The sequence below is a fragment of the Oryzias latipes genome, chromosome 10, assembly GCF_053564925.1.
Source record: "Oryzias latipes strain Hd-rR chromosome 10, Olatipes_Hd-rR_3.1".
NCBI lineage: Eukaryota > Metazoa > Chordata > Actinopteri > Beloniformes > Adrianichthyidae > Oryzias > Oryzias latipes.
The window spans coordinates 33,441,718-33,454,518 of NC_136246.1; the positions used below are offsets into that span (position 1 = coordinate 33,441,718).

Genomic DNA, 12,801 nt, shown 5'->3' on the forward strand with positions numbered 1-12,801 from the left:
ATGTGAGTTGCACACAGTTATGACTTACGGGTGACGCTGTCGTACAGTATCCTTACGCTGAATTCACACCGAACACACTTTGCGCAGAGAGAGGCGTCCAATATCAAAGTTAATTCAATGTACAGACACAATCTGAGGTCCTGCTGTGCAATTTGGGTGAGGCAAAGCGGTGCATCCGGAGTTATTAAAATCTGAACTTTGGCAAAGATGATGCGTCGCTTCAACCAATCAGGGATACAGCTTTGGACATGTGATATGCGATGCGATTAATGGGTGGAGTCCAAATCCAACACAGGGAGAATCTGATCGTTCTTGTCCTGAACTTTATGATATTTTTCTTACTTTCACTGACAAAAAATAAAAAGTTCCTTTAGTTTTCATTCTTATTTTCATTTTCCCTCCATGGACTAATGCGGGACGGCAAGTCTTCAACGACGCTGAAAGCGTCTGTCATTCAGATGTTCAGATGCAGCTCGTTCGAAGACGGTGAAGCTCGCCGTACCGGGAGAGTCTCTGACTGATGTCATGAACCCAAACATGGAGACGGGATTGTAGAGCTCTGTAAAATAAATCAACCTGATCCCTGAACATTATTGGTGTCTTCCATGTATTGAAAATGAGATACACGGTCAATGCTTCCATGTAGCGACCAGGCTAAAAACATTTGGCGGTAGCTCCTCCCACATGCATCTGGGGCGTCAAGCTTACGAACACGCTTTTGGACAGGCAGCGAATTCGCCGTGCGTCCAAACAGAGGTGGCCAACGCAAATTTGATGCGCGGATTGCGTTTGCTGTGTACGCAGCATAACACTTTGGTTATTGGTGAGGTGTGAGTGTTTGCTCATTATTCAATGACCGCAAATGCCACACACACGTGATACGTACGTGCTTGTAGGTCACCCGTAAGATGTCCACACAAACTGATTGTCAGATTTCCTCATTTCTTATGGTCAGGCTAGGCTCAAGGAGCGCGGTACCACACGAACACGTATCACACGTATCACACGAACGGCGCTAGCGAGCGCCTTGCTCAGGGTTGTGTAACACATTTGGGTCGAAAATTGTGTTGTTTGAAAATTTGACACCAATATCTGTCACAAATATCATGGCATGGTGGTCAGTCATTAGTTTGGGCCGACTTGCACACTAGCACAGAACATGCTACTGAGATTTGCAGGTATTTGGACTTCTTTGAGCCTTTCTCGGTCCAACGTTTTCTGCCTTGCTCCTCATCAGCTGTTCAGAATCTTTGTCGTCTCTGTACTGACATATAAAACCCAGAATAATTTTTTGTAGAAACTGTAAAAATTATCTAGAAAAGGTGAAGTCTGTTGGTTTGTTTTCAGTCTAGTTTTTCGGTTAAACTTTGATGCCTTTTAGAAGTATCAGCATCTGGTGACCTGCTGAATCCAGAGCTGTTTTGTGACGAGCAGATTCTCTCATTAAAAGATCTTTCCAGTTGATTTCAAACAGGCACATTTTCCGTGACTGCATCCGCCCTGGCTTTCTGGCTGCAGGCGGCGGGGGGGTGGTATAATCCAGTTATGGACTGCATGGTTTTTCCTCCTCAACAAAGTGGACGTGGCAGCTGGAACTGTGGGTGACTGACACTGAACAGCTCTGCAGCGGGTCGCTCACCGCCTCTGCTGGAAATCTGGAAACCATCTTTTCATCTTATATCTCTTCTTCTATTTTAATGAGGACAATTCTTGACTACATTTCCTATCAGAAACCTTAGAAGGTTGGAGGTATGACGCAGATGTGATCCACTGGTATTGAAATCAGACAAAATGGAGTTATGGCCCGTCAGATGTGCCCCTGAGACGTAAAGAAGGTTCTCAGTCGTTTAAGCTGTATGTGTGAATGATGTGGTGTGTACTGCATGTAGAGTTTTTCCCAGAGAGCTTCCAATGACTGATTCTGAATCATTACCCGCTTCATGCTTCACGCAGTCAAACGAGACGCTGTGGTCACGGCTTAACAGTGTTCCAGCCCTGATCCTAACTTGCTCCGCCGTCAGCGGCTGACAGCGTAAGGAGCTCCATGACAAACGCTGCGACGGCAGCACATCAAACAGGACTTAGGAACGCCGGGGAGCTTCATGAAGCCAGCAGCAGACCCACAGAGAGGTCGGCTGGAGAAACAATCGGAAGGTCAGCCCAAACAGGCCTGAACCAGCCGTGAATGTTCACCCCTGCTGTGGAAGCTGCCGTGCTGGTTATTACCCAGGGATTCAGGATGCTGAGGTTCATTACATGGCTGATTAAACAATAAAGCCAAGTGTGTTCTGGGGGGGTTGTCTGAAAGTGTAGAGCAGATAGGACTCTGATGCAGGACTGAGGTTAATCAAAGTATTACCCTCAAATTCACCGTCTCAGTCTTCATGTGCGTCCCCCATTTGTGTAACATTATTGTCCGATGAGCAATGCTGTTGATTTTTTATTTAGGTAAGAAAGAAAAAAGAGGAGAAAAACCTAAACTGTTCCTCTTTGCATTCAGATCATGATTCTTTTGAACTCAAACAGATCTTCATACTTAAAGGAAGAAAGGAAAACCAATAAAGTGTTGATTGGATATTTCCAAAACATCCTAGAAATTTGCCACCACATTTTAAAGCTTACCCGAGTAAAAGTTTTTGAAAAACAAAAAAGGTACGTCATAGTCACAAAGTTAACATGAATCTTGAACATGACCTTAGTGTGCGACATTGAGTTATTTCCCCCTCCTGCTGCTTCACAAGCTGCTGTCTCTACAAGCAAATGCTGACATGGCGATCCACGGCAACAAATGCCAAAGGGGCAGCGCTCGGCAAACCGAAGCGCTTTGGATCAACTAAAGGAAAGAGGACTTCAACAACACACGTGCTACCGAGTTCAGCTGAGTTTGAGGCTGATCTGCTAATGCAGAATAAATGAAGGCAGGTGAACCAAATGAGAGGGAGGCGTCCTGCTGTACAGACTCGCCTAAAGTCCATTAAACGTCTGAGTGGTCATTAAGACGCAATAACTGTCAAATATTTTACTGTGAGTCATCTAATGGACAAATAAAAAAATGTAACACAGCTGTGGCATGAAGACACACACACACACACACACACACACACACAGACAGTAAAACATCCACTGAAGAAGAAGAACAAGCCATCATTATATATAAAGGAAGGTGAAAAATTAGGCAGATCTACAGCCCAACAAAAATAAAATTTCGACATAGATTTCTGGTCCATTTCAGTCTTGTTCCAGTTGCCCACTTTCCATCTGGGTGCTCTGATTCCCCAGAACCCGCGGTAGGCAGAAGCATAAAGGGTCTTGCCTAAGGATCATGTAAATTGCTCATTGTGCCTCTCGGGGAATAGAACCCTGTGGGACTTCCATGTACAGATTGACAGGTGGGTAATGCCAAACCACCAACAGGAAATGGAGAAATAGCAGGGACTCAGAGAAAACTGGAGAGAGCTTGGAAGGTGAAAGTGACAGTGATGCCTATGGTCATCGGAGCACTCGGGGCAGTAACCCCCAAACTAAAGGAGAGGCTACAGCAGATCCCTGGAAAGACCTCAGACCCCTCAGTCCAGAAAAGCGCAGTGCTAGAAACAGCAAACAACCAATGGGGAAACAGATAGGAGAGGGGCAAAAAAGATTTGGCCTGACAATGGTAATTAGATCCGCTTTTTTGTCTTTATGAGAGCCTTCAGCATGTTTACTGGCGACATATTTTCAGGGCTTATCATGATTTACACTACCTCTAAGGAAACGCCCACATTCTCTGCTGCCAGTATCCGGGATGGTATCCGTATAGTCAGGACCCAAACTTGATGACCATAGATGAATGGAGGAACGTTTATTGACCAGTCAATCAAGATGTTTGCTTTTGGCTATAGAAAGCCAGAATCAATAGGCCTCCTTCAGCTTCCCGGCGTCATTTACTTTCAGTGACGACCACTTGGTTCATGGATTACTGCTCCAACAGAAACAATAGCTTGAAGCCACCGCTTTGGTTGTAAACTCCACCTCTCTCTTCAAGCATCCAAGACTTGGGGTGTCCCGTTGCTACGTGCATTGATGGACACCCTTGTGTTTTAGACAAACTGTGACTGGCCTAGAGATCAAATTACAAAACGTCAGTTGGGTTCAGATCAAGGAAGCCCCTTCTCTTGATCACGGCAGTCCACTGTAATGCCCATATTGGCGTTGAAGTCGTCCATTAGAACAATGGGATCTCCAGCCAGAGCAGTTTTTGTTGCCTCTAATTCCCAAGAAGGCCCCAAGCTCTGCTACTGTTTTCCAAATGTCACAACCTAAGCAAGAGACCTGTCCCAGATCCAGATGTGCAGGGACGCACTCTCTTGTTAACCCAGGGGAACCTTAGCACAAAGGAACCACGCCTTCTACTGCACCTACACTGGCTTAAAATAATTATCAAGAAACTAGAAGATTAAAAGCTACTGAAGGGCACACCTTAGACAGTTCACCAGGACATGGACCCCACATAGACTCGTAAGATGTGTATCAGGATACGCATCGTATCACCAGACTCTTCCCAATACACACCCCTAACCACTACACAGCTATGTCGCCCACTAAACTACTAGTTTCCAACTTTTTATTAATGTCCCACAAAATGTTTTTCTTCAAAGTTTAGCCATTCCAGAAAGTCACAGAAAGTCCTGCGTGACGAACTGAGAGTAGTGAAGCTTTTTCCAGCTCAAAAACTACTGCTAAATTCAGCAGTGAATGTATTTCCAGTTACAGTCAAGTAATAAATGATGCATTTAAATAGATAGTTGCTGACAGTGTTACTCCCACGCACAGGCTTTGACAGGGTAAAAGCAGGAGAACACACAGAACTAGATGTTATCTGCACGAGAACATTCTATTTAAAGATCTTCTTCCCATCTCAGAGATAAACCAAAGGCCATCATCAGTGTTCATGAAATCGTTTACATGAATTCAAAAACTATCCTTGCCGTTTAGTAATTCTTTTACAAAGCCTGTGCCGCGTTTCATTGCCTCCCACAAATTTTAAAGATATAATTTAGCATTTTCCATTTTTTTCTGGTGAAGCATGGTGGTGGAAGTATCAGAGAAAAAGTATCCTCTGCAGAGAAATAACAGAGAAATACTAAATTAAATGAAAAGTTTAAAACTGCCAGAAAAGATGATACACAATATAAAAGGGTACTGAAAAGGCTAAATTACATGATAAAACATTAAATTAATTAATTATTGACGTATGATGGAACAAAACTCAACGAAGCCGTTTGCTAGTTTAGTGTTCATTTCTAAAACAGGCTGAGAAAAGGTTAATGAAAAACTGTCAACATAATTCAAATATATTCGATTGTATTTAAAAGGCTATCTAGCCAAATAAAGGAGAAGGCTTTGAAGAGCAGCTTAAGCTTTAGTCACATGCCCCCACACCTGTACAGGTGATGTGGGTTTTGGGTTGTCTGTTCCGTGGAGGGTTGGAGAGAGGATGGGAGCACAGGTGTTTATTCAGGCCACCTCAAGCGAGGCCATGAAAATGGAATGTACCATTGTCATGGGTGAGGTCAGGATATCGTGAAGTATTCATAAGGATAATGGAAGTTCCAGGCACTTATGACATACGGGTGATGCTGTCGTACGGCGTCCTTACAACACCCTAGTCGTCTGATGCGGTGTCCGCTGGGGCACAGCCAGTGGAGGCTACCTTACTGCTGAACAAGACAGACTTTATGCTTCAGACAAAAAGAAAAAGGAAATGGAGCTTCGAATGGAGTAGAGGCGTTTCTCCTTAGCCGGCTGGGAGTGCACAAGCAGAGCAGTTGGTGTATCAGCAACGCCACGGCGGCATGTGCAGACGTCTGTTTGTGGCATCGGCGGGGTGATGGACAGAGTGAAAATAACCAACACGCCTGGCGAGCCCTTTGTGTACGGCTGTCACTCAAACATCTCGCTGCTCAAAAGCACAAAGGCAGCGACGTTCCCGCTTTGTTCGCTGGTTGATAAACGAACCACAATTTCCATCATGAGAAGAGAACGGTGATGAGAGGCTGATAATGGGAGCGTGGCCTTCCCCACACTCTCACTGGAAGCAGATAATAGTCCAGCCGCTGATATACTGTCATCATTGATAGTTCTGGTAGCTGCATAACATTTTAGGACTAGTTCAAGACAATCGGGATCCAGAATAAGAGAAAAACAGAACATTGGGATGAATAGGAGAACATTTTAAAGATACAAGTAATGAACGTTAACCGAGAACCTGAATTTTAGTACCTGCTTTAAAAAAAACTTTTCATTCTTTTCTTTAATAAATATAAAAATACACCTACATGACATCAACTTCCAAGAACCTCAAAGAGACGCGATAGTCCTGTAAGTAGACTATATCAATGTTGTTTCCTCATCAAACATGCAGCTACAAAACCGATAGCGACAAGATTTTCAGAAGGAAAATTTCCACAGATTCATCGACATGTTTATAACTCTGATGGTAAAAGTCATATGGAAAATACTAGCTAGTCAGCATTTAACCCTGGTGCTATCCTAGGCACTTTAAGATTGGGAGTTGGGTCATCTAGACCCACTAGACAGTGCTCTGAACCTTTTTTCTTCAATGATTTGTGATCTTCACTGGTGTCCATGGATTACATGAAATCTTTCCACCTTTATCCACCTTTGTCATGGTAGGGAGAACACGTCCATGGAAGGGGGGGGTCCTATAGCAATGGTCCCCAACCACCGGGCCGCGGCCCGGTACCGGTCCGCGGGAAATTTTGACGTCGGGACGCACAGAAAGAAAAAAATAATTTCCATTTTATTGTTTTTTTTTCGAAAGAAACGTTTTATTTTGAAAAGTGACCGGATTCTCTCTGTTACATCCGTAACACTTAACGCACGTCAAAGTCGCGACATCAAATATCACGTGATACACACCTTGCGTTGCACCTCAGCCCAACCCCCCACCCCCCCCCCCCCCACCGGTCCGAGGTAAACGTGCCTTGCGTTGTACCGGTCCGCGGTGACAAAAAGGTTGGGGACCACTGTCCTATAGGATAGGACAAGGGTTAAAAACACAGTTTGATATGAAGACAAAAAAAATTTAGGCCAATAAATGTATATTTTTATGTTTAAGTAATTGTGAGTTTATATTTTAAGAATTCATCAAGTATTTAATTGCAGGATTAATGCTTATTTAGCTTGTAGCACATTTAGCATGTTGTAGTGCAGTGTTTTTCAACCAGTGTGCCGCGGCACACTAGTGCGCCGTGGGAGATGGTCAAGTGTGCCGTGAGAAATTGCCCTCATTAACTGATCTAAAAGCAATTACCATCTCCAGGAAATCAGCTCTTTGTTCATCCAAACAGGCCCTGATAAAACACTGAGTAGTTAGGAATATAAAAGATCTTAAAATTATTTTTTCTTTGTGTTTAAATGATTCTATTAAAGACATTTTGATAAGAATAACGGGATACCGCGATTTAGCTGCAGCTATAACTGTGTAAGGAAAAGTCCCGCCCCTTTAACTGTCTCCACCAATCATTCTTGAAGGCTTAATCACATGTCATCAGTCTGACCAATCAGAAGTGGTTAAAGTCTTCACTTCCTTGTTTCGATTTAGCGCAAAAAAGTCTCTCTGTTCCAACAGAAATACCAGCTAAAGCTCGTCTTTAGCGGTGTAGCTTTCCACAGAATCTGGTATCAGACTGAAACAAGTGAACAAAACCATGAAGCTCAAAGACGCTGGTCTTTCTGCGGTCGGCGGATTACGGGCACTACATCTCCCATGATGCAGTAAAGTGACTGTCTTAGCGCACAATGAGTCTCTACTCTTAACGTCTTAAAACAACGAACACACATCAAACAGTTTTTGAATCTTTTGACTTAATTTTTAATACATCTTTTAGAAAAAACAGCTGCAGCTTCCAGCTTTTTCTGCAACATTTATCACAAAAATGCATGAGAGATTGCAGAGCGGCTGTAGATCAATACAGACTGAGCTTTTTCTTTTTTTATTTATTTATCTATTTTTTTGGATGCTGGTGTGCCGCAGGATTTTTGTCAAGGTTAAAGTGTGCCGTGGCTCAAAAACGGTTGAAAAACACTGTTGTAGTGTGTGTATATATGTGGAGCCAGTTTAGCTCGTGCTGGTCTGCGGCGCCTTCCGTCCGTGAAACCAGGGTTCAAATCCGGGCTGCTCCCTATTCCCTTCTCTGCTTCTGTGCCAGTCCCAAGCCCGGATAAGTTGGGAGGGTTGCATCAGGAAGGGCATCCGGCGTAAAACATTGCCAAGTTAACCATGCGACTCATCCTCGACTGAGAGGTTGTTTCACTGTGGCGATCCCTGCCAAAGGAAGAAGTGTGTGTGTGTGTGTGTGTGTGTGTGTGTGTGTGTGTGTGTGTGTGTGTGTGTGAATGTGTGTGTGAAAGTGTGTGTGAATGTGTGTGTGAAAGTGTGTGTGAATGTGTGTGAATGTGTGTGTGTGTGAATGTGTGTGTGAATGTGTGTGTGAAAGTGTGTGTGAATGTGTGTGTGAAAGTGTGTGTGAATGTGTGTGTGAAAAACCTCAGGAGGGGAGTAGAGTGGTGAACTGAAAGAAGTTCATCACTTCATGAAGTTCATGGTTTAAGTGTATTTTTTTATTTGCAGCCTATATTAATTCAGGCTGCCAATAACAATTTGATTTAGCCTTTTTTTTCTCTGTCCTGCAGTTGGAGGCTGCTATGGCAGATCTTGATCGAACTGAATGCCATACAGAAGCTGAAGAATGCATCTCATCAGGTAAGACTGATGTTTGGATTTTTTTTGTTTGCTTTTTACATTTACTTCCTCCTGTAGATTTGATGCAGATAACCACTGGTCATCATGTAATGATACAGCAGCATTAAAGGGCCTAAAAGTGGGTCTGTGTTAGCCTACGAAGGGGGGGTGCTGGCAGCGAAGATTCTGCCTAGAAGGGGCTGTTCTCACTGGTCTATGTCAGTTCGCTAGAACGCGCTTATTTACGTGGGTTAGGAGGGGCTGATGGTCAGAGTTCAGGTTTTTAGAGGAATACTCGGAAATGTGTGAATGGATCAAAATACCATTTTGGTTTTTTTTATAGTGAGTAATTAACATTTTAAAACAAATGCTCTAAAAATAGATTTTGCATGGTTTAGGCCTTTAAAATATTACAAAGATTTGAACTAAAACAAGATTTATATCTCATCAGGTCATAATGTATTAACGTATTAATTACATCTCTCTCAGATGGAAACAGGCAAGCCTCAAGCTCTGGTGAAAAAAAGAAAAAGGATGAACTCAAACATCATGGTGGCGATGATGATGGCGATGATGGTGCATTAAGCTTGTAAAACCTCAGTTATTAACTGTAGTGTAAGACCTGTATTAATTACATCTCTCTTAGATGGAGACGAGCAGGCCTCAAGCTCTGGTGGAAGAAAGAAAAAAGGAGACACCAAAAGGGACACACCGAAACAGAGTGGAGGCGATGATGATAACGTTGACGATGATGGTGGGTTAAGCTTTGAAAACCTCAGTTATTAACTGTAGTTTAAGACCTGTATTAATTACATCTCTCTTAGATGGAGACGGGCAGGTCTCAAGCTCTGGTGGACAAAAGAAAAAAGGAGACACCAAAATGGAAGCACCGAAACATCATGGTGGCGATGACGATGATGGTGCGTTAAGCTTTGAAAACCTCAGTTATTAACTGTAGTTTAAGACCTGTATTAATTACATCTCTCTTAGATGGAGACGGGCAGGCCTCAAGCTCTGGTGGACGAAAGAAGAAAGGAGAAGCCATAATGGAAGCACCGAAACATCGTGGTGGCGATGATGATGACGACGTTGATGACGATGATGGTGCGTTAAGCTTTGAAAACCTCAGTTATTAACTGTAGTGTAAGACCTGTATTAATTACATCTCTCTTAGATGGAGACGGGCAGGCCTCAAGCTCTGGTGGACGAAAGAAGAAAGGAGACACCATAATGGAAGCACCGAAACATCGTGGTGGCGATGATGATGACGACGTTGATGACGATGATGGTGCGTTAAGCTTTGAAAACCTCAGTTATTAACTGTAGTGTAAGACCTGTATTAATTACATCTCTCTTAGATGGAGACGGGCAGGCCTCAAGCTATGGTGGACGAAAGAAAAAAGGAGACACCAAAATGGAAGCACCGAAACATCGTGGTGGCGATGATGATGACGACGTTGATGACGATGATGGTGCATTAAGCTTTGAAAATCTCAGTTATTAACTGTAGTGTAAGACCTGTATTAATTACATCTCTCTTAGATGGAGACGGGCAGGCCTCAAGCTCTGGTGGACGAAAGAAAAAAGGAGACACCAAAATGGAAGCACCGAAACATCGTGGTGGCGATGATGATGACGACGTTGATGATGATGATGGTGTGTTAAGCTTTGAAAACCTCAGTTATTAACTGTAGTTTAAGACCTGTATTAATTACATCTCTCTCAGATGGAGGCGGGCAGGTCTCAAGCTATGGTGGACAAAAGAAAAAAAAGTTGATTTAAAAGAAAAGAGGTAAGATTGGAGATCTTAACTCTTAAAAAAGATCTTCGGAGGAGAGACACGGGTGGGCAAAAATCGAGGCAACGATCGGGCAGCTGGCAGGCAAACAGAGGCAGGGTCAGGTTACAAAAGATGAGTTCCAGTATGTCTATATAAACATATTTCTAATTGCTGTGAAAAGGACAAGTTTAAGAGAACATTTCATCTAAAAATGTACATTTAAAGTTTAAATTAAAGTATTTTCAAATCCTGCAACAGACTGGCGACCTGTCCAGGGCATCCCCTGCCTTCGCCCAAGTGGCCGGGATGGGCTCCGGCAGCCCTGTGACCCCGAAAGGGAATAAAGGGTATAGAAAATGAATGGAAATGAATTCTCAAATTTTAGTGTTTTACATTAAAATGTAAAATGCATAACAACATTGGTTTTATAACTTTAAAAAGTCACGCTAAAACAAAAATTCATTATATACATTTGAATGTAAACTTCTGTGCATCAGATCACACCCACGTGAAGTAAAGCACTTCTCCTCCGTGGCACAGCGGGACGTGGAACACCCTCGCGGCGAAGAGATGCAGAGCTCTCACTTAACTAATGAAGGAGGAAGAACATACTCCTGGTATTAAGGCACAGAGAGACAGATTGACACTCCTAATGTGCGTTATAAAGTACAGTACGGTACAGTCTATTTTTGATGAGTAAGGATCGGTGACGGACAATCTTCCGCAGTGGGTTGGGGTGGTTTCCTGTATTTGCAGATTCTGTGGATTCTTGGGTGTCTCCAGTCCCTTACTCCCATGAATATGGAGGGAATACTGTACTGATCTTTAATTATTTCCAGTATTCCCCCCATATTCGCTGGGGTTAGGGACCATAGGGACCAGAGACACCCGTGAATACGGAGAACCACCCCCCAACTCCACCCCCTGCTGCGGCCGAAGAATGCCCGTCACCGATCCTTCCACATCAAGAAACCTTCTGAAACATGTTTAATGCTTTGTGAAACATTCATTAAAGAACATTGGAATATTGCTGAACATAAAGAGTTTTTTATTTTATTCACAGAAATAGACCGTAGTGTAATTTATAACACACATTAGGACTGTCTCTCTGTCATTCTGTGCCTTAAAACCAGGAGCCGTGTTTCCTCTTTCATCAGTTAAGTGCGAGAGGTCCTGCAGATTTAAGCGTTGGCCATGGCGCGTCAGTCTGACAGCAGCGTGTTTCTGAGCGTGGCTTCCTCCAGAAGAGGCCGTGTTCATCCACCATTTATTCATCCAGATGATAATTATTCTCCATGATTTTCTTCCTCAGCTATCAGAATATTTTCTGGCCGCTTCTGAGTCAGCTGATGCCATTTAACCATGCAGGGTAACAAACTTCGGCTATAGTGACTTAGGAACCATTGGAACTAGTTGGTGCTCGCTATTAAGTATTTTTTAGCAGTCAGAGGGGAAGCCGAAGGGCCGGAAGCTTAAGTAAAATAAATGTCTGAGTCTGGCTTTTTACAGAAAAGAAGATGAAATCTGCAGAAGGTTGGGCTAAGACTCAAGCATTGGTTGTGTTTTATTTTTAGTTTTTGAAGAAAATGTTATGAACATATTTGGTCACCTACTGTAGTCATGTATTTACCCAAGCTACTTTGAGAATAACAGAGATTTGAGAAAAATAGAACATGTGACTTTTCAAACTATAAATTTGTTTACAAACTTTGCAAGATTTTTTCTTCAATTCTTTTGCTTTCTTTTTTATTTGTAGAATTGCCAAGAGCAATCATTAAGAAGCCATGGAGCCAAGAAGAAAGAACTGCAGTCACACAAAAGATGGCCGGCTTTATTGGACTTAGAAGGGTACCAGGAAAAACTGACTGCAGCATTTGCATCGAGGAGTCTCCTGAACTAAAAAACAGGTCATGGAAAGATATAAGATACTTCGTCTACAATGAAATCATTAAAGTGAAAAAGAAAAATATGATTTAGGATTATTTATCCTGTTTTGCTCTTTTAATTTAATGTTACTTAATTTTATGCACAATTTCTATTATTTTTAAGTGCAATATATTTATGTTTCTGGATTTATTTTTTGTTAAAAGATTTCTGTTTTTCTAAAAGATTTATATTTTTCTAAAAGATTTGTTTTTTTAAAGGTTTTATATTTTTCCAAAAGATTTAAGTCTTTCTAAAAGATTTCTGTTTTTCTAAAAGATTTATATTTTTCTAAAAGATTTCTGTTTTTCTAAAGGTTTTATATTTTTCCCAAAAGTTTAAGCCTTTCTAA

General features: G+C 42.4%; 2 protein-coding genes across 4 annotated transcripts in view; one reads left to right on the plus strand and one right to left on the minus strand.

Annotated features, from left to right (window-relative positions):
* Positions 1 to 12,801, minus strand: part of cplx2b (complexin 2b) — a 50,928-nt gene that overhangs the window by 31,069 nt on the left and 7,058 nt on the right. The gene's annotated exons all lie outside the window — the stretch shown is intronic.
* LOC111948045 (uncharacterized) lies at positions 8,565 to 12,498 on the plus strand. Of its 3 annotated transcripts, XM_023959410.2 has the most exons (10): positions 8,565 to 8,767; positions 9,236 to 9,322; positions 9,393 to 9,500; positions 9,571 to 9,666; positions 9,737 to 9,850; positions 9,921 to 10,034; positions 10,105 to 10,218; positions 10,289 to 10,402; positions 10,473 to 10,538; positions 12,283 to 12,498. In XM_023959410.2, the coding sequence occupies exons 1-9, from the start codon at positions 8,710 to 8,712 to the stop codon at positions 10,526 to 10,528; spliced, it is 861 nt and encodes a 286-aa protein (XP_023815178.1). In that variant the 5' UTR covers positions 8,565 to 8,709; the 3' UTR covers positions 10,529 to 10,538; positions 12,283 to 12,498. The 3 variants fall into 3 exon arrangements, with proteins under 3 accessions (XP_023815178.1, XP_023815181.1, XP_023815179.1); XM_023959413.2 differs by lacking the exon at positions 10,105 to 10,218; XM_023959411.2 differs by lacking the exon at positions 9,571 to 9,666.

Bases quoted from the DNA above. Each gene is read 5' to 3' on its own strand.
- LOC111948045 (XM_023959410.2), top strand. From the start codon at position 8,710: ATGGCAGATCTTGATCGAACTGAATGCCATACAGAAGCTGAAGAATGC. The intron at 8,768-9,235 runs GTAAGACTGATG...CATCTCTCTCAG, and splicing joins TGAAGAATGCATCTCATCAG to ATGGAAACAGGCAAGCCTCA. The intron at 9,323-9,392 runs GTGCATTAAGCT...CATCTCTCTTAG, and splicing joins CGATGATGATGGCGATGATG to ATGGAGACGAGCAGGCCTCA.